General features: G+C 39.9%; 1 protein-coding gene and 1 long non-coding RNA gene across 6 annotated transcripts in view; one reads left to right on the forward strand and one right to left on the reverse strand.

The window, feature by feature from the left end:
- Positions 1–65: 65 nt before the first annotated feature.
- Positions 66–20,075, forward strand: CASP10 (caspase 10). 5 transcript variants are annotated; one of them, XR_004308047.1, is made up of 12 exons: positions 6,686–6,793; positions 8,807–9,144; positions 9,282–9,381; positions 9,683–9,818; positions 10,580–10,668; positions 11,299–11,335; positions 11,688–11,759; positions 12,851–12,939; positions 14,363–14,471; positions 15,158–15,662; positions 16,387–16,852; positions 18,680–20,075. XR_004308047.1 is itself a non-coding variant. In XM_015868140.1 (11 exons), the coding sequence occupies exons 2-11, from the start codon at positions 8,831–8,833 to the stop codon at positions 16,547–16,549; spliced, it is 1,614 nt and encodes a 537-aa protein (XP_015723626.1). In that variant the 5' UTR covers positions 66–173; positions 8,807–8,830; the 3' UTR covers positions 16,550–17,044. The 5 variants fall into 5 exon arrangements, 4 of the variants coding, with proteins under 4 accessions (XP_015723626.1, XP_015723624.1, XP_015723628.1 ...); XM_015868140.1 differs by lacking the exons at positions 6,686–6,793; positions 18,680–20,075 and adding an exon at positions 66–173 and having other exon boundaries at positions 16,387–17,044; XM_015868138.2 differs by lacking the exon at positions 18,680–20,075 and having other exon boundaries at positions 16,387–17,044.
- LOC107316531 overlaps positions 6,321–20,184 on the reverse strand; it is a 35,178-nt gene continuing 21,314 nt past the window's right edge. The window contains exon 2 of the long non-coding RNA XR_004308048.1: positions 6,321–11,982. This is a non-coding gene — a long non-coding RNA (uncharacterized LOC107316531). The remainder of the gene's footprint in view (positions 11,983–20,184) is intronic.

Here is a 20,184-nt window from a genome sequence, read left to right on the forward strand (position 1 = left end):
TTTTACTTCAGACATTATTACAGCACATGTGCCTATTGCTTCCAAACCCAGGTATTTAGAAGCATTTCATAGTGTTTAGGCACTGTAGATTTTAATATGAAAGACTGAAAGCCCGGATGGTAACAGCAGCTGTTGTATAGAACGGCAACAGATCTTACAAGCAAGTGCAACAGGTAAACAGTGTGGAAAGAGCTCTAAACTGTACAGTTGTTGGATTTTCCAGGGTTTTTTTGTTGTGTTTGTTTTGTGTTTTTATTGTTTGGTTGTTTGTATTTTAACGTTCTTGATATCAGTGCACTGAACAAGGCTTTTCTTTTGTTGCTTAAAACAAAGACAAGCCGGCGCAAATCATTCATATTTAGCGTGCATACCACTGAAATTCACTGGGTACTTTCTCATCACTTAAAACATGTCAGGAGAAGATGCTTACTTAGCATAACTCCATAGAATTAAGCAAAACAGAAGAGAGGGGTGATCTTTTTAAATAATTTTGATTCCATCTGCTTTGTGTATTAGAAGATTTGGGCCCCTCAATGCAAGAAAGACATCGAGGCCCTGAAATGTGTTCAAAGGAGGGCAACAAGGCTGGTGAGGGGTCTGGAGCACAGGCCATATGAGGAAAGGCAAAAGGAGCTGGGAATGTTCAGCCTCAAGAGGAGAGGAGGCTCAGGGGAGATCTTATTGCCCTCTATAACTTCCTTAAGGGAGGTTGTAGTGAGCTGGGGGTCAACCTCTTCTCTCATGTCATTAGTGATAGGACCAGAGGGAATGGTTTCAAGCTACGGCAGGGGAGATTCAGGCTGGACATTAGGAAATATTACTTCTCAGAAAAGGTGGTCAGGCACTGGAATGGACTGCCCAGGGAGGTGGTGGAGTCACCAACCCTGAGGGTGTTCAAGGAACGACTGGAAGTTGTGTTGAGGGACATGGTTTAGTGGGAGCTATTGGTAATAGGTGAATGGTTGGACTGGATGATCTTCTAGGTCTTTTCCAACCTTGGTGATTCTATAATTCTATTATTCTATGATTCTAAGATCTAATTCAACCAGAACCTTGTATTGTCAGTACTATCCATAGCACAGAAGGATTATATGCTAATCCAACAGTCTGATGTGTTTTGTGCAACATAAATCCACTTGTGGCAGGGTTTTGTAGTAGTTTGTGTAGCTGAGAAAAATAAATAGTGGGATTTTGGCAGGTGTTCCAGGGATGCTGAAAAGCAATTCACTGGGTAATTGGCAAAGTATAAGTTTAACACATTTGAACCAAAACGTAGCAACTGCTGCTACTTAAGACCAAATGAAATTATTCCCACACACACCTCTTTTAATTATGGAAAAGGTTTATCAGTTTATTAACTGATTTTGTTTTGTTTTGTTTTTGTTTTTTTAAGTTGGTTTACTCTGTCAAAAAAAGGCAGTGGTAAAAGTGTAGCTTTTTTTTTCCCCTTCAGTAGAACATATGCCTAACACAAAAAGTTCAGCTGACCTGTGTGTTATGCAACAGTATAACCTGGATGATTTATACTGGAATTTATTGATGAGTTTATAGCATTCTCTCCCCCCCTCCTATAGCCTGCTTGCAAACTTTTAATACTACTACAGTTTCCTATAGTAGGAAAAAATGCCTTTTTATTTCTTAATATTATGTTGTCCTTCTAGATGTTGGATTGACATCGTTTTTGATAACCCCATGTTTTGTTTTTTTCTTTTAAAACAATCTTTTTATATATTAATTCAGATAAATAGCAAATGATTTTTCAAGTAGCTTCTATAATTGGAAGCAAAGTCACATTTATCTGGCATCGTAGCTGTCTAACTATTAAGCTCACAGAAGTCCTTCCTTGTTACATGGTATAGGTCCAGTTTCTTCCTGGCTTGAGAGGTTCCTAAACTGCTGATTGAGGAGAAATCCACTGAATAGGTTTTACCTTACAGTCTTTCTTTAGCCATCTATATAAAATGTTAAGATCACAATCTGTATTTATTTATATTAATATACAATTTTGTATAATATATATAAAGAACATTTTATGCCATTACTTTGAAGTCTTTAGTTGCTGTCTTTTTAATTTTGTAGATCTGTTTTTGTATTCTTTTTTATTGTTGATTGCAGACAATGAAATACACGATACATTAAATAGAAAGAGGGCAACAAAGCTGGTGAGGGGTTACATGTTGAGGCCATATGAGGAGAGGCAGAAGGAGCTGGGAATGTTCAGCCTGGAGAAGAGAGGAGGCTCAAGGGAGACCTTATTGCTCTCTATAGCTTCCTGAAGGGAGGTTGTAGTGAGCTGGGGTTTGGCCTCTTCTCTTGTGTAATCACTGATAGAACTAGAGGGAAAGGTTTCAAGCTACAGCACGGGAGATTCAAGCTGGACGTTAGGAAATATTACTTCTCAGAAAGGGTGGTCAAGCACTGGAATGGACTGCCCAGGGAGGTGGTGGAGTCACTGACCCTGGGGGTATTCAAGGAACGACTGGAAGTTGTGTTGAGGGACATGGTTTAGTGGGAGCTATTGGTAATAGGTGAATGGTTGGACTGGATGATCTTTTAGGTCTTTTCCAACCTTGCTGATTCTATGATTGTGGTGAAGAATGTTTGCACAAATTAGAAAAATATGTTGCTCTATTACAGACCTGTGTATAACATTATCTTTCCACTTAATAAGGTAGTTTCCCTTTAAAGATAAGTATATGAAAACATTTTAATGGCTTTGAATTGAAAAACAATCCTCCTAACTGTACCTTAAATTAGGGGTACATGTATTGTCAGTGTTATCGTAATTTTATGTAGGCCTGGGTATAAGAAGAAAAATGATAGTGAAAGCTTGTTCACTGTAAGCATTAATGTAGAAAATACTAAATCTGATTTCATTGTCATAGGTCTGGAAATAAATGTAGTTTTGAGAGGGAATTCTTCCTTTCAGTTTCTACTTTAAAATAAAGGGCTCGTTAAACCAGCTCTTTTCATACACTAATTCTATATTGCTTCTGTCTTTAATGATAGTTTATGTCTTTAAAAATATGTTCTGATGTATTTCATGCACAAAAGTAGAAAACGTTAGGGCTTTGCATCAACAGAAGGGTCTATATTGTATGTGACAGTTAATAAAAATAGCCTTCACTTTTAACTCTGAATATTTCATAACTGACTAACTTATAATAAATACAGCACAAGTGTTATTTTGAAATTCTGCCTTGTTGATGTTCCTTTCATAGAGTGAGAGAAGGATTATAAAGTGACAAATTTGGAGTCTTACTAGTTCCTACTGTGACTGGTGCAAATGGTGTGGCAAAAAATTATAGACTCTTCTGTGGCTGTGTAAATTGTGTTTGATTCGTAATTGTCATATGCAAGTATGCGATATTAATAAGTGTTACTTCCTTCACAAATTAACTTTATTATTCTCCCATTTTCCTTACTAGCTTTTTCAAGTGATGAGTACTTCTGCTGCCATATAGACACCAAACGTAGGGAAAATGGAACCAAGAGGAGACAGAGAGATGAGGGAAAGAAATACTGAAAATTCAAGCAGAAACGAAAAGGGGAGTGGTAGGGATAACCAAGAGAAGAACACGTAAGGAAAAGAAGATACGGAGGAGATGTACAACATCAATATTGGAAAGAGAAATGAGAAAAGGCAGAGAGGAAGTAAGAATAACAGTGACTATTATTACAAGATCTGAAAACATTTATTTATTTATTTATTTATTTTTGGATTGATGCTAAGTCCAACTATTTAGTAAAATACTGGCAATAGGATATATTCTGTTTCTGGGGAGTTTGTGGCATGTATTTGTGTTGAAGGTTGAGGTGTATTCTCTGCTGTAGTGTAGTCTCTATCCCATTTCTTAGGAAACAAAGGAAGAAGCACTGTTTTGTAAACAGTGGAGATGTCTGTAAATAACCCTTGTAATAAAGAAATGAGTTTCTTTGTGTTTGGCTGCTTAGATCAGAATTGATCACAGTCCTCTAATGACCAAGGTGTTTTGGGGACAATGTCCTGTATTGTGTAGCATTCTTGGGCATCAGATACTGGATTTCTACCCTGAAGTCTTGACCCTCAGCAGATTCTTAACCCACACTAGCTCTCATTCTGCAGTCATTCATCTAAGCAGTATTTTTTGCCTTCACTTCTCCCTCAAGAGTCAAGAGTGAGTAATAGATTTCCTGGATTAATGTGCAAGAATTTTATAGTGGCATTAGTTGTCTGTAACCTCTCCAGTAGATTTTTTGTGCCCCTCCATCTATGTGGTAGGGACTTTTTGTTCTTGCTTTGTTGTCCATCTAAAATTTGAGTCTGGAAACTGGATGCTGGGCTTAGGGGGCATCAAGACCTACATGCATTTCAGATGGTCTAGCTGAATTCCATTCAGCAGATAAAAGAAAAGAGGGAAAACAATCCTGGATCCATCATAACTGTGTTAGCATAGGAACATAGAAAGTGGCAGGTGCTGGTGGAATTTAACAGGCTGCCAAAACATCTTGTTTTCTGAACCTGCTGTTGAACAAAGATAAGCAAGTTACACCTCCTCTGCTCCTGCACTGCTCCTTCTCAGAGCAAGACTGTTGGACTCATGGCATAGTTTCAGTTCTGGTTTCTGAGAGTTGGAAAACAAATGTAGTTTACTTCTATATGTGTTGTACATGTGGAATGGGGAAAAGAATTGTCAAATATGGATGATGCTTTCCCATTGGATCAGAAGATGTAAACCTGAAGCAGGAGATTTCTGTGGTGTTTTGCTCCAGCCTTGAGTAGCATGATTTTTCTGAGCTTTAAATCAAGTTTACTTTATACCACTACATATTTGTGTCCTGAATTACAGTCAGTGCCAGCTCACGAGTCAGAAAAAGTTGTACTGAAGAACTTCACAGTGCTCACAGTTGAGGATATACTACCCTGTCTGATACCCCTTCAACTCTGCATGAGAAGTAACTGTGACTCCCATTATGTATGTTTGAGTCAGAATCTTCATATGATGCTTCCTGAGAATTTTTTTGTGATATGCTCAGCTTTAAATTTCTGACACGCAGCATGACATTGCTGAGAGGATGCTGGCTGTGTGGGGATGATGTGCAGTCTGTCTGCTGTGTATGTGATTATGTTCCATTTAAGCTGTACCTTCTGTGCTGAATTATTTGGCAGCTTGTCTCTGTAGCTATTACTGAAGAATGTTTTCTCAGTTTCTGTGTTCATCAAAAACAAGTTGAAACTATCTGGATATTTTCAGGATTGTGCCTCTTTCTGTGTTGAAGAGTGAAAAAGGACCCCATAATAGATGAAAAGGGAACACTTTGCTACAGAAAGGGAAAGGGGGCCTCCCTAAGGCAAAGGGTAGTTACAGTTAGTTTATGTTAAAGGGAGGCAGAGGGGGAATTGCAGACACTAAGTCTGAGAAAACAAGGGGATGAAGGCCATGAAGATAAGGGTGGAACAGCCGAAGAACAGTGTGGTGATTAGATGTCCACAGAGCAAGCTGGAACCAGTGTGGGGGGTGCCCCTGCCGCAGGGTCGAAAGTTTACAGCGAGGAAGATGATGAGCCTTCATCCCACGACCACCCCCACAACTCACTACGCACACACAAGGGGGGAGGGACTGAATGCTAATGGAGTCTCAGGAATGTAATGAATATGTATCCAAATTCCTGCAAACTATTGATTATGCATTAATTCAGCCTATAGCGGTTGCACGCTTTCTCCTATCGCTGTGCGAATGAGGTGGAGCTATCCCCCTTGCATCAGGGTGTATGCGCATCACTCATTAAACATACCTGCTTTATAAGTACTTTGTGGTTATGGAGTTTGATTCTGCAAGTCAGTGTGCTTTATTTTTTATTTGTGTCACCCTGAGAGTGTATTTTCAGGTTTTAATTTATATAAAGAATGTAAACATAAATGTAATTTCAGTTATTGCCGTCAGTAAAATGCATGAGATTTTTCGGTCTCCCTTCAGCCCAGAGTACTTGGAATTCTCGGCCTCTTTTAGACCTTTAGTGCTTGCTAAAGGTGTCTGTGGAGTTACCACGGTTCTGTAAAAACGAACTGAGAGCAAGACGGCCAGAGAACCTGTTTGTTTCACAGGAAATTCCCCTCCTGGCCGCGTGCTGGGCAGCAGTACGAGCACAAAGGGCTCATCCCGGGGGTGTGCAGTGGTACCACGTTACGTATGAGGGCTGCGTTGGGCAGGACACGCTTCCCATCCTCCCAGCAGCGAAGGGCCGGGGGGACGGCAGCGCGTAAAAGTTGCATTGAAGCCGTCTCCTATTGAAACACTGATCTCAAGTTGAGTGTGCGTGAAAACCTCGGCCTCTGCTCCTTTTTTTTTTTTTTTTTAATGTAAACTGTTTTAAAAGGGTTTTTATACCGAAAGTGAAAGTAGTTGAAGAGTTACTTCCCGCTTCTTATACTCCGCCTTGGAATCGTCGCCGTATTTTTTTTCCCTGACTATTTAGCACATTTCCTGGGCTGGGGCCAGGGCGGGGAGTTCCAAAAGTCCCGAGGCCGACTGCGACGCGGCTCCGCACCCTGCGGGGAGGAGAAAGGGCGGCCCGGCGGCCGGCTGAACCCTCCGGGGCAGAGTCTCACGCTGGCAGCTCGCCGCGCGTCCCCAGCGGCTTCAACCTGTTGGCTTTGTCCCGCTTCCCAGCCCCGTCCCTGGGCATTTCCGCCCCTCCCGCAGAGCTGCGGCGCTGTGACTCAGCACGTGGGGCACGGAGCGGGCAGCGCAGCGCAGCGCACCGGGCGCACGGCGGCCCCGGGAGCGGGGACGGGCGCGAATTTCTTCCGGAGGTAAGAAAGGAGAAACTGGAGCGGAGGGGAACGAAAGAACACGCCTTCCTCCCGCTGTTGCGCAGCTGCCCCCGGCGGCCGGTTGCTCCCCTTGTTTGCGGGGCCGCGGGCTGAGCTTTGCCATTCTTCTGCGGCTCGTGGTTTTGCGTTCTTTTACAGTCTTTAAGTCAGGCAGTGTTACGTTCTCTAAAACGTAAGAGGAAAAAAAACCACAGTAATTTGATAATCTTCATTGCCTATTCGATGTGCTTTTCCTTCTGGATCCTTCTGGATATTCCCTCTGGATATTTTGCAACACGTAGATCCACCACCTTTCTGTTTGTGTCGGTTTTGTGCTCGTTAGTGCCCCGCTGGCCTGGCTGCAAATGGTGCGGTGAACCGTGACAAATCTGAGGGACAAGGAGGTCCTGGCCCTCGAGTGTTGCTTATAAAATGCATAAGTGGTAGAGGGTTCCAAAAACACCATAGCTGTAAACCAAGTGGGGGGTTCCAGCAATGGAGTGGTGGTGTCTCCTCTTCCAGTCTTGCTAGGGGGGCGGGCCAGGCGTTGTGATCAATGGGCAACTGGTAAATTCAGCACAGGTTTAGTGTCTGTGAGGATATTCTCAACTCAAGCAGAAAGTGTTTGGAGTGAAGAGCGTTCCAGAGTGGCAGCAGCACATACTTGAAAACTGTTGTAAAGGTAGATGAAGGAATTTGTTCTGAGTCTTGCTTCAGTTTGACTTGTTGATGAAATAATTATGTGCACGCTTGGGCTGTGCACAACTTGATCCTCTTCCCCTAAAGCTATGATTTATTATCAGATTTCCTTCAAATCATTGGCTCCAAATTACGAGTAGTCACTATTCAGTTTGAACCTAGTTTATACGGGCTTGCTGACATAGGAAGGAATCAATTTAACCTAAGTTACTCTGCTAAATTTACTTATTAGAGCATCAGAACAAGGTTTAGAAGTAGCCTGGCTAAATTGATTTGAAGTCTGATTTCCTGTGAAGTGATTCAGTTTTGGTGTATGTGTCAGATCACTGGCTGAAATCCAGACCTATTTGATAGTAATTGATTTCTTAAGAGAAGAAAGTTTCACAACACTGAGGAGGAGTGTGCAGGACTCCTGGAACCTGTCAGCTTTCTTACTTGAAACGTAGATGATGCTTGTATCCTAGCTGGGTGCCAGGACTTGGAATTACATATCTATCTGTGAACACAAAATAGCAAAAATCTCTGTGCTCCCAAGATGCTATGATATCCTTTGTGACCTGCTGTCCACCCAGGTGCTTCAACAAATCTGAATTTGGAAGCTTTTCTTTGCTAGCTCTGCTTCCCGGACTTGTTTTTTCTATGTGTTCTCTTATGTAGAAAGCTTGGCTCATCCCAGCTGCTCTGAACAAAAGACTAGGAGCCCACCTTCCTGTTTGGGCAGAAGAAAGGCACTGAAGCTCTTTCTTAAGTAAGCTTCCCTAAAAGACATTACACAGGCAAATAATAACTGCATAAGGTGTATAAAAGAAGTTAGTGCATAAAAGGATGATTGCTCTCTGCTGGAAACTTCAGTAGGATTAAGTTGCTTGTGCAGAGGCTTTCCTGCACTAAATGCAAGTTCAGAAGAAGATCAAGGAATACACGGTTTCGCTACATTCTCCTCTCTTTGAGTTGCAGTAAGTAAGCAGGCATTCTTTCCACCCACCAACAGTGTAAAGAAGTGCAGCTCTGAATGTTAAAGATGATAGAAAGAAATAAAAGAATTTAGATTATAAAGGAACTCTTGCGGTCATCTAGCACAGATTTCAGATCAGCACAGGGCTGACATCAAAGTTAGACAGGGCTGTATAGAGCACCTGCCAAATTTGATCTCTGTAGTTTTATGTCTGGAGAAGGACGTATGTTCCAGATTGATTTAAAAGGAAACTTCTCTTTTGCAGAGAATTCAAGACTTTCAAACCTAGTTGGATGAAATCTTATATATAATTATGAGGATTGCTGGAGATTTGATTGTTACCGACTTTTGACTTTCAGGCAGAGATCATCAGCGGCAGCAACATGGAAGGCAGTGATGGGTGGCAGTTTCGTCAGCTGCTCCTGCTCATTGACGAAAAACTGGGGTCTGAAGATGTAGCAGCATTGAAATTTCTCTGTACTGACTTGATCACCTTCAGAAAACTAGAAAGCGTGCAGTCAGCAATGGACATTTTTCAGCTTCTTATAGACAAAGATTATCTGAATGAGGAAGACACTTTCCTGCTAGCTGAACTGTTATACAGAATTAAATATCACTCCTTGCTCAGTACACTTGGCTATACCAAGGAGAAAGTGCAAGAACGCCTACATGAGAAGGGAAAAGTGTCTCCATACAGGTAAGTATGTAATGAGATTCTATTCTTTCCACTACTGCCATCTATAACATTCTGGTTCCCTTTCCTTTAATTTCTCATATTGCTTTTAGTTTCTCCACCATCCCTTCTACTTTTGTCTCATTGAGTCTCTCTTACAGGCAGATGCTGTATGAACTGTCAGAGAACATTACCAATGAGATGCTGCAGGAAATTGTATTCCTCCTGAGAAACCATCTTCCAAAGCGACGTAGAACTGCTGTATGTGGGGAGAAAAGCAAACATGCATATGGACGGGAGGGAAGAAGGTCGGAGCAGGAGTGGAATGGGAGAAGTGTTAGAAGTCTTTGGCAGAAAAGATGGTGTGTGACTAAGCTGCTCAGTGTTCAGAGGGTTAGAAAGAAGGAAGCTCCCTCTCCCCGTGATGTAAAATTGACTGTTTGGACTCTATTAATAAGAGGCAAAGCAGACAATAGTGGGATTATTTGAGACAGGCAGGGCTGAAACAAATGTTTTTAAGTTCTGAAGAACAATAAATATATTTTATCATTTTCTTCATCAGTCTGCTTTGGAGTTGCTGATTTTATTGGAAAAACAGGGTCTTTTAACTGAGAACAATGTGCAGACACTGGAGGAAGTCTTTACAAGTGTTTCACCTGATCTCCTGGCAACAGTAAACTGCTACAGAATGGCAAAAGGTGAGCAATTCAGAGCCAAAGAATGGACTTGCTAAAATGCAGGAAGCTCTACGAGGGTCCGGGCAACCCAACTTGAAAGATCCACGTGTGCTTTACTAGATTGGGATTGCTCAGTATCTTCACACACATGTTCTACATAACTGTCCCTACCTTGCATTACATCATTATCCCCCATTTGGAATGTGCTCAAATGTTTGAGGCCACGCAGAGCAGTCCAGCACGCACAGAACTGGCTGAGAAACTAAAAATTCATAGTTGTGCCACACTCTTCAGCTTCTATGTGGGTAGCACTGAGATGACTATCCTATAAAAGGCACTCCATGATTCATAAACGCATACAGCTACAAAGCAGTTGCTTGCTAGTAAGCAGGCAAAGCAAGTTGTGTGTTTGTCTGATATGTGATAACTTTAATTATTAAATGTGTGATTGGTGTACTGCAGTGTGTGACACTGCTGCACTTAATGTCCCATGGAGTGACTATAAGCATACTGGGGGAAAGGCTCTACTTCCACTTATTTTAGCAATGGCAATCAAATTCTGGGAAGTGCAAAGCTATGTTCTGTATGGGTGAGAGGGCACTCAATACTTCCAAGAGATCCAGTCCCATGTGCCTCCTTTGAGTGTTTCAAAGTCATTTTCTATTTCAGTACACCTTTCATTAAGTATAGATCTGCATTTGCTCTAACGTGCACGTTGATAAGAGATTTACCTAAAATGCATGTGATTTCTCTCACTCATTTTCCTTTTTTCCTCTTCTTAGTGTCTCTGCCTCAGCAGGAGAATACTCTGCCAATCAAGGAATCTTCACCATCTAACAATGCAGACATCAGAGTATTCAATTCCCCTCAGGTACACTGGAACACACGCTGCCTACAAGGGTTTTAGAGTCTGGGGTTTGTTTTTTCTTTGCCTTCACTTTGAAACCATACTTGGTTGGCTCTCTGTTGTTTCACTAATCCTTTCCACTTGATTTAGTAAGGGGACAAGAATATTTGTTCTGCATATAAGAAATACAGCTGCATATAGCATCAGATAGTTTAGACTGAAGAACTACTATTGCTCATGTGCAATTGGAGAACAAGATAACATTAGGAGGAGAAATATGAGAGAGAGATGTAAGAAGGCCTTCTAGAGAATGAGGCATGAATTGCAGATTTTTAAGGTTTCGTCTGATCATTACTGAACTATTTATCTCCATAATGAAAGATCATTTGGAAATGGAAAAAAAAAATAAATTTGCTCTTTCTCTTGATCCATATGAAAAAAAAAAAAAGGCTGTTTGCAGCTCTATGAGATTTGCAGTAAGTGAAAAAAGTCTTCTGTAGTTTCGTTATGTTTCCTGCTCTTAGGAACTCAGTATTTTTGTTACCTGCTACTTAGAAAGCTTCGGTGTTTATAAGCCTGTCTTTCTGTAACCACTATGAAATATATATGTACGTAAAATAATTTTAACATGTGCTTTCCTCCACTCAAAAATAGGAGACCTCAATCAGATTTGTCAGTCCCAGTATCCATGGTAAGACTTTCCAAAACTCAGTTTTGTTGGTTTTACATTTAATTTTATATACACTTATTTACTGTAAACAATTTCTAACATTTAGTTTAATGCTAAGCACTTAACTTGCTGTCTTACCTGGAAAGGTCTTCTGCTTTCTGCACAAGAAGATCTGAAGGATTTCTGCTCTTATGTAAATGTGTGAAAATTGGCAAATCCCGTGCACTTTGTTAGTCATTCACTAGAAACTAACGTGGTTTTTTCAGTGCTCTGTTTAAATATGAGGAAGGAATAGATCACTGTGACTGTTCATTGAACTGAACTGTTAATTTGTTTGTGTGAGACTTTACCTCAAACTTATTTTGCTGTATAGGTCATTGTGTTGAGGAACCTGTGAGCTCATGGGAACTTACTGGAAGAGTGAACTCTATTCCTGGAAGCCAAGGTTTCTCTTCTCTTAGGGTTTCAGTGTTAAGCTATTTTTATTCTCTGCTGCCTGAAATTTAATGTGTTATTTAAAAGGACCACACCAGTTCTTGTAGCACTTTCTGCCATACCTTTGGGACCTCAATAGAGGAAATGAGAAGATGTGCTGGACTTCATGTCTCTCTATTCCAGTTCAGGAATGCCAGTTCTCTGGGATTTCTTCTCAGATATTTGCTGAACAGCTGTTAAAATAAGCAGAAAATAGAAGGTCTGAGGACAGAAATAAGCAAGCAAACAAAAACTGGTTTAGTTCCTGGCACCTACATACACTAGTGAGAGCATAATATATACAGTTAATGTTTGCACATCTTCCAGTGACTTTCTGGAAAAGTAAAGCTAGTAAGATTACCAGTTGAGGAAGTCACCAGGTGTTATACAGTGGGATGTTTTGAATGCATTAAGTAGCCTAAGACAGGTACGAGAAGGAGGGGAGAGCATGTTCAAAAGGAAACATAAATTAATTAGCAGTGAATCACAATTTGGATCAGATCTCTGAAAGGATTTTGTGGAAATAACAGTGGATGGTATGTGTACAGCTATTTTTGTAACTCCACAACATACTGGCCTGTTAAAAAGTATCACAGCGCAACCTGCTGTTTTCCACTTGGAACTTTTTTGAATGCTGCTTGAAAATTTGATCTCAGAGCTATTATGAACCACTCAGGAACTAAAAGCGTTCTGCAATGGGAGCTTCAGTAGTCAGACACAGATCCTTCTTATGGTGCACTTTATTTCTAAATATTTCTAATTGAAAAATTAATTTGGCTATTGCAGTTAGAGTCTATCATTGTGCCACAAATATCTTTGATCCCTAAAACCAATGCAAGCAGAAACCATGCCTTTGACATGAAAATACATAAAATAACTGGAGACATGTTCAGACATGTTATGCCTTGTATGTGACAGTGCTATCTCATACAGAAAGAATTATTCCTTTAGATGTATCAACATTTTAAATATAAAAAGGGCTGTACTGTAATTAAAATCATTTTTGCTACATACACCAGTACTGGGTTAATACTCATAAATATTTATACTGCTTTTTCCTAGATAACATGGCACCTAATCTTACACAAGTCTTCTCTAAAATGAACCTGCAGCTGTCAGGAGGATTCAGTGGAGCAGAAAATGAACCCAAGGTTTGAAATAATCTCTTAAACGATTATTTGTGAATCGTGTAGGTATATAAGGTCTCCATCCTTGCAGTGGCATGCAACAACACGTGAGATTTCTCTGTCTCATGAAACTGGTTGAGCAGTCTGATGAACCAGAATATTTTGGAGGGCATTCTAACCTTGGAGGTCAGAAACTTAACAATATTGAAAGACACGGTACAGGCAAAGCTGTCACATTACTTTGGTGCTATGCACACACCATTATCTCCCCGATACAGGGAAACCACCTTGCATAATCTTGAGCTGCAGATTTTGGAGATGGCATCAGAACGTGCACGTAGAAATAGAGAAGACAAATATATCTTCACATTTCTATCTCTCTAGATGTGGCTTAGAAAAAGCTTCAGGGTGCCCTGAAATAAGACAGTGGGTAGCGTGCAAAGGCTGCATAAGAAGGATAAGAGAAGACAAGAATGCTCAGTAATCATGGACATGTAATGCACCAGGGGTCTTGGTTCAGGGGAAAAGATGCCTTTTGTGAGGTATCTTTTTAGAAGTCGTATGTGTATTCTTTAAGCTTGCATAGCAGAGTAACTGATGAATTCTCCCTGCGTCTTTTTCCTTATGATAAGCACAGATATTGAGGAAGCACGTAACTGCATTTGTCTGTACCTGTTTAATTTAAGTTCTGTGCCATCAACTGATGTTCGTAACACTCTAGCAAACACCACTGTCTGCTACTCTTGAAGGACTTTTTGGAGTGGTGTCTTCATTTCCTTCTATTAAAATGCAAAAAATTAAGGTGCTTTTCATTGTTCTTTCCAGTTAGCAGAGAGGAACTAGAATGGTGGAACTCTTAATTTTAATCTGAGGTTGAATTTGAAGAGATCATATTTGAAGTTCTGGTGACTTCTTTTATAAAACACTGTTTCTTAAAAGAGGGTGGTAATTTAAGTCTCTGCAAAACTGCTAGTGTGGCAGGTTTATCCACATGTGAGATCTCTTCTCATTGAATCCCTTTCCAGAACCACCTACTGTAGGCACTCAACAGTCCTCACAAAATCAAATCAGATGTCTAACATTGTCAAGTTTGAGGGTAAACCCTCTGCCACTTCAAGTTAAAATCTTTTCCTGACACTGCAAGACTGCTAACCCCAACACCAGTTTGGATTGCGTACAGGTCACCAACTCAGCTGTTAAATCCTTCCTCTGCACTTCGATACTTTAGTGATTGTGTGCTTCAGACTTCACCTGTGCCTCTTCACACAAGGTGGCATCATGAATTCCACCTTGTCAGAAATTATCTGGAGTCTTAGACACCTCTAATGCTTTGGTTACCAATTTTTAAACTTGTTAAGGAAATATCACTCCCAGAGATCACACATCCATCACTTGTGTTGAGTAAGGTCCCTGAGGCTGTAAGCTGTTTTTCTTGTCCTTTTTACAGGTGTCAAGTTACAAAATGGATGGACCACAGAGAGGAATTTGTCTTGTTATTAATAATGTTAAATTTGATGGTGATCTTCCAGAGAGGAAGGGTTCTTATAAAGATGCCTGTAAGTTCTTGAAGTAAGATTTTTGAAAGGTTAATCTGTCTATTTCCCCATGCAAGTTGATTGTCTGGTATTGTTCTGTGTCTTATTGTATGCATTTTAGTAAATCTTTTTAAACAGTAAAATTTTTGATAAGTGTTATATCACTTGTGTATCCTTGCAGGAAGCACTAAAGACTGAGAAACCACTGCATTTTTTCATAAAGTTAAATTGTTCTTTAAACATTTTGAGAATTCCTTTTTACTTAGTTTTAATTCTTTATTATAGATATAGATTATCTTTTATATAATACAATGTGTAACTCATCAAGCAAACAGCTCCATGAGCTTCATGAGCTCCTCAAGGAAACAGCTCCCTTTATTCTGTTTGTCTCTTATTGATAAAACTCTACAATAATCAAAACTGCAGTTGGAAAAGAACATTCTAAGAAGGTTTCAAAAGAGATCACCTTAATTTACAGATTTAATTCAGAACTCAGTTTGTGATTGTACACTGTACATTGTCATTATATTTTCTGAAACTTGTCTAGAAGTCACTGTATTTGAGCTGATTTAATTTTTATTAACTTTCAGTTGATAATATTTTAAGGATGAATTTGCAGAAGAATCGGTATGTGAGGTTTTTTTTACAGTTAAAATTAGCTTGCACCATGAACATAAAATGGTTTACTTTTTAATCTTTAATTATAGGGGAATTGGATAGAGTATTCACATGGCTTGGTCTGGAAGTGAGGACTTATACAGATCAGACATCCGATCAGATTAAAGAACTGATGCAAACATGGCAGCGTTCAGAAGACCACAAGGGTAGGGACTGCTTTGTTTGTTGCATTCTATCTCACGGAGAGTCAGGAGCAGTATATGGGAAAGATGGGAAGCTCGTATCAATCCGCACGATCATGGCCCACTTCACTGCCAAACAATGTCCACAGTTGACTGAAAAACCCAAACTATTCTTTGTCCAAGCATGCCAAGGTAAAGACATACAGCGTCCTGTCTATGTTGAAGCTGATGCACGAGTTCCTGACTTCTCTTCTATACAACAGAGCATTTCTCCTTCTGAAAGTATTCCCGAAGAGGCTGATTTTCTCCTAGGCATGGCCACAATTGATGGATATGTCTCTTTCCGGCATGTTCAAGAGGGTACTTGGTATATTCAGGCCTTGTGCAGCAAGCTACAGTTGTTGGTACCAAGGTAAATAATTATTTACTTAGTTCTTCTAGGAAAAAATGAGAGGAACTTCCCCTTTTATTTTTATCTAAAGGCAAATTCAAGTAGTAACACTAGTCCATGTTCTGAAATAGGCAAAATCAGTTAAACTGCTGGTTTGATAAATCATCTCTGATAAATTACATTAATGTAATTTACATTACATTATTACTAAGTAATAGCTTAGTGTTAATGAAGTCAATGTGAAGTTTATTGGGGAACTAACCCTCACAAAACAAAAAAAAAAAAAACACCTCAAAACCTCTGAATTTCCTATCTGTATCATATTAGATGGAGCCATCCATTTCTTAAGAGGAGTTAGATGTTAAAGAGTTAAATAGATAGTTAAAATATTTTGCTCCATTCTTTTTCATTACTCAGTGTCAAGTCATAGAATGGCTTGGGTTGAAAGGGACCTCAAAATCATAAAGTTCCAACCCTCTGCCAACAAGTAGATCAAGCATTAAAAGTCAGAGAGAAAAGCTTTTTCATTTCTAATATGTCTCAATGAGATCAAAAGAAAGGAAATTTGGAAAAGAAAAAAAAAAGTGTACTTTGTTTTAGTGGGGTTTTTTTTGTTTGTTTGTTTTTTTGCTTTTAAATGTTTATACTGTAGCTTCTAGATCATCTGGGAGGTGTTACATGGAGAGACTGTGCTATCTGCTCAATAATAAATCACTTCTTATTTTTGCTTTCTTTCTGTCTGCAGGGGTGAAGATATTTTGTCCATCCTTACAGAAGTTAATGAAGATGTTAGCAGGCGGGTTGACCGTTATGGGACAAGGAAGCAGATGCCCCAGCCAGCATATACTTTAAGAAGAAAACTTATATTCCCAATACCTAGAGGTCCTCCTCCTTCACGGCAATATTGAAATTTTTTTAATACAGCCTTTTGTCAATATGTCTCTTTTAATGCAATTCACAGCACCTGTTTAAAGCAGTTACTGAGACTCCTGAGGTCTCCTGAGTGCCAAGGCAAAGCCCCTTTTTTTTTTGTTTTTTTCTTGCCAGAGAAACTTTGAAGCTGATCTGGAAGAGATGCAGTTAATGCAATCCATGTGCCAGCTATTTATATCATCTATATATTCAGAGTTTTCAAGGTTGGGAGAAGCAAGTTCCTATGATGTTAAACATTTTTGCACTGGCACAGACTGCAGATGTAAAAGCATATTTCAGTAAGCATAAGGATTGCATGTGAAGCCTTCTATATGTTCCTTCTTATCTAAACTAGAATTTTAACAGTCTGGTTTAGGCTCATCAAATTTTATTTTGCATACTAATAATGTTTAAACCTACCTCTGAAACCATAAGCTGTGTTCACAGAGAAAGGCAAGGGCAAAGTTAGGAATAAAGAAGAGTAAGTTTAAGTAGTAGGTGGAGAAGGATTTCTTTCATTTCTAATTTAAATTACTTACAACTATTTGTATAACTGGAATAATACAAGTGTATAGTTATAAACACAGAGTAAACGGGTAGCCAGAGAATATCTAAGAAAAGACTCACCAGTGCTGAGGCTTTCAGTCAAGACGGATGCTTGCCAATATTGAGGCTCACCAAAAAAATTTCACAAAGCAGCAATCTCCAGAAAGAGATGCTACTTTTAGTCAGCCCTTAAATGGGATCTAGGAGAGGTGGAGTCAAGCTCCAACCCTTCCAGGAGCACAGCTGAATTACCTTCACCTGTGCTCCCACAGCTGACTCGTTGCTTGCCTCAGATGGTTAATCAGAGGCTCAGTTTCCTTTACACTACAGAAATCACTGACATGTTCCTCAGTACACACTGATACCCTCTAATAGCTAAATGAAGCTCATCTACAAGGAGATGTTTCCAAAATTGAATGTAGAAAAAATGCTACAGTATTCCCTCTGCGAAATCTTGTTAACCCTCATTTCCATGTGATTTGTAAGAAAAGATAGGGTGGAACAGTTGAGCACTACAAAATGATGATTTTCAGCATTGTATGTGCATGCATTGATCAGAGTGACTAACTTGAAACATTACATTTTCTGATTTCTTAAAACAAACGCATTCATATTGGACACAAGACTCTTTATTAAGCTTCTAACAAAGCATGTTTTAGAGTTAACCAAAAAAATGTAATGTTACTTTGTTAGAGAAATTTATTGTGTGTATCTGTGTCCTTCCTGTTTGTTACTGAGTTTAATGTATACTACTTTTCAAGAGCTTGGGGTGTCTTGGGGGCAGAGTGGGGGGAGAAAGTAATAACTGGGCTAAAGTTTATCATTGCTTCTGCTTGCCTACCCGCAGAATAGCATGGAATAGAATAGAATGGAATAGAATAGAATCATTCAGATGGAAGAGGTCTTCAAAGATCATCTTGTCCGATTGCCTGACTGCTTCAGGGCAAATCAAAACATAAAGCATATAATTGAGGGCATTATCCAAATGCCTCTTAAACACTGACAGGCATGGGGCATCTCTAGGAAGCCCATTCCAGTGTTTGACCAGCCTCATGGTAAAGAAATTTTTCCTAATATCCAGTTTGAACCTCCTCTGGCACAGCTTTGTGCCATTCCCCTGTGTTACACCTTTATTGGGCTGTATGAATCAACGGGATTTTTACTGCTTCAGGGCTTAAGCCCAAGTGAAGCTTCGTTTATTTCAACAAAACAGTGATTGTTATCTATAATTAGTAGCTGTAAAATAGTTCAAGACTTGGGATGAAAAAGTGAGAGAGCATGGACCAATTCTGTTGGAAACAATTTTTTGTTTGCAGAATACACAATTTTTGGGAGGAGAGTTTTGCATCATCCACAGCATTAAAGTGCAGCCAATCTGCCTAAACGTATTTGTTACTTTTTGTCATTATGAATTAACCTACATTCTAAGTCTTCTGAATTAGTGTAGCTGCTACACTTGAAGTTCCATTTGTGTCACAGGTAGAAAATATTTTCTCTGCTAACAGAAAAAAATAGAATCACCAATTATCTGGCTCAAAATCAGTGTACAGATTTGGTGCATTCTTCTTTTGTATCTTTAGGCAACAATGAATTTTATCAGTACAAGCACTGACAGGAATCTTAGAATCATAAGAGTTATCTGGGTTGGAAGAGACCTTAATGACACTCATGGTGTAACTGTCTCAGTGGACAAGGGAAAAGCTGCTGATGTCATCTGTCTGGACTTCAGTAAGGCCTTTGAAAGAGTTTCCCATAACATCCTCCTCTCCAAATCAGGAATATATGGATTTGACAGGTGGACTGTATGATGGATGAGGAACAGATTGCTAGATCATACCCAGAAAGTAGTGGTCAATGGCTCAGTGTCCAGATGGAGATTGGTGACAAGTTACATCCCTCGGGTCAGTACTGAAACTGGTGATCTCAACATTTTAATCAGTGATGCTCACAGTGGGATGGAGTGCACCCTCAGCAAGTTTGTGGACAACAACAAGTTGTATGGTGTGATCAACAAGCCTAAGAGGCCAGATGCCATTCAGGAAGACCTAAATAGGCTTGAGCAGTGGGCTTAGGTGAACCTCATGAGGTAAATCCAAGTGCAAGGTCTTGCACATGAGTTGTGACAACCCCCACTATCAATGCAAGTTGAAGGACAAATGAACACAGCCCTGCCAAAAAGGATGTGGGGATACTGGTGGTTGGTAAGCTGGACATGAGCCCTTGCAACCCAGAAAGCCAGCTGTATCCTGGGTTGCATCAAAGGAAATGTGGTCGACAGGTTTTACTGCATCTAGATGTGGAGTCTTCAGTACAAAAGAGATGTGGACCTATTAGAGTGTGTTCAGTGGAGAGCCACAAAAACATTCAAGGGATGGAGCACCTCCCCTATGAAGACAGGCTGAGAGAGCTGGAGTCTTTCAGCCTGGAGAAGAGAAGACTCTGGGAAGACCTGATAGCAGCCTTTCGGTATCTAAAGAAGACTACAAGAAGGAAGGGGAGAGATTCTAGCAGGTTTGCTGTAATAGGACAAGGGGAAAATATTTCACAATAAAAGGGGGAGATTTAGATAGGGCATGTGGAAAAAGATTTGTTATAATTCATTTATAATTTCATTTTCATACATTTCATAAATTCATTACATATAATTTATTCAGAAGATCTTTAAAGTGGGATTTTATATCATTGACAAGTCTTGTCCACACTGACAGTTATTTAAAGTGTGGTTTAAGTGGTTTATCCTGGCCTTTGCCAGTAGAGGCCAGTCACTATGCTGAGTAGTCAGTTCCCTTAACATTTTTCACTTCCTTGAAGCCAGCCTTTCTGGGAGACCTGAATTCTTGGGCTGCTTTACTAAGAATTAATTGGATCATCGAGACTGTTCTTGGTGAAGCTGGAGGAGTAAAACAGGGCTGCAGAAGAGCTGAGGGAAATTGGAGCGTCTAATGGTTACCAAAGAGTGGGAATATTTTGGGGAAAGAGAGAAATAAGAAGTGAAATCAAAACCAGGAAGAACAGTACCAGAAGGGTTGTACCCTGGAACGACTGCATGGTGGGAGAAGTCTCTGTCTGGAAAGAAGTATCTTCA

This window comes from Coturnix japonica, chromosome 7 (genome assembly GCF_001577835.2).
Source record: "Coturnix japonica isolate 7356 chromosome 7, Coturnix japonica 2.1, whole genome shotgun sequence".
NCBI lineage: Eukaryota > Metazoa > Chordata > Aves > Galliformes > Phasianidae > Coturnix > Coturnix japonica.

What these genes read in the sequence shown, in the direction of transcription:
- CASP10 (XM_015868140.1), top strand. Translation starts at nt 8,831, where the DNA reads ATGGAAGGCAGTGATGGGTGGCAGTTTCGTCAGCTGCTCCTGCTCATT. An exon ending in GAGTATTCAATTCCCCTCAG is followed by an intron (nt 10,669 to 11,298) that starts GTACACTGGAAC and finishes ACTCAAAAATAG; the next exon opens with GAGACCTCAATCAGATTTGT. An exon ending in TGTCAGTCCCAGTATCCATG is followed by an intron (nt 11,336 to 11,687) that starts GTAAGACTTTCC and finishes TTTGCTGTATAG; the next exon opens with GTCATTGTGTTGAGGAACCT.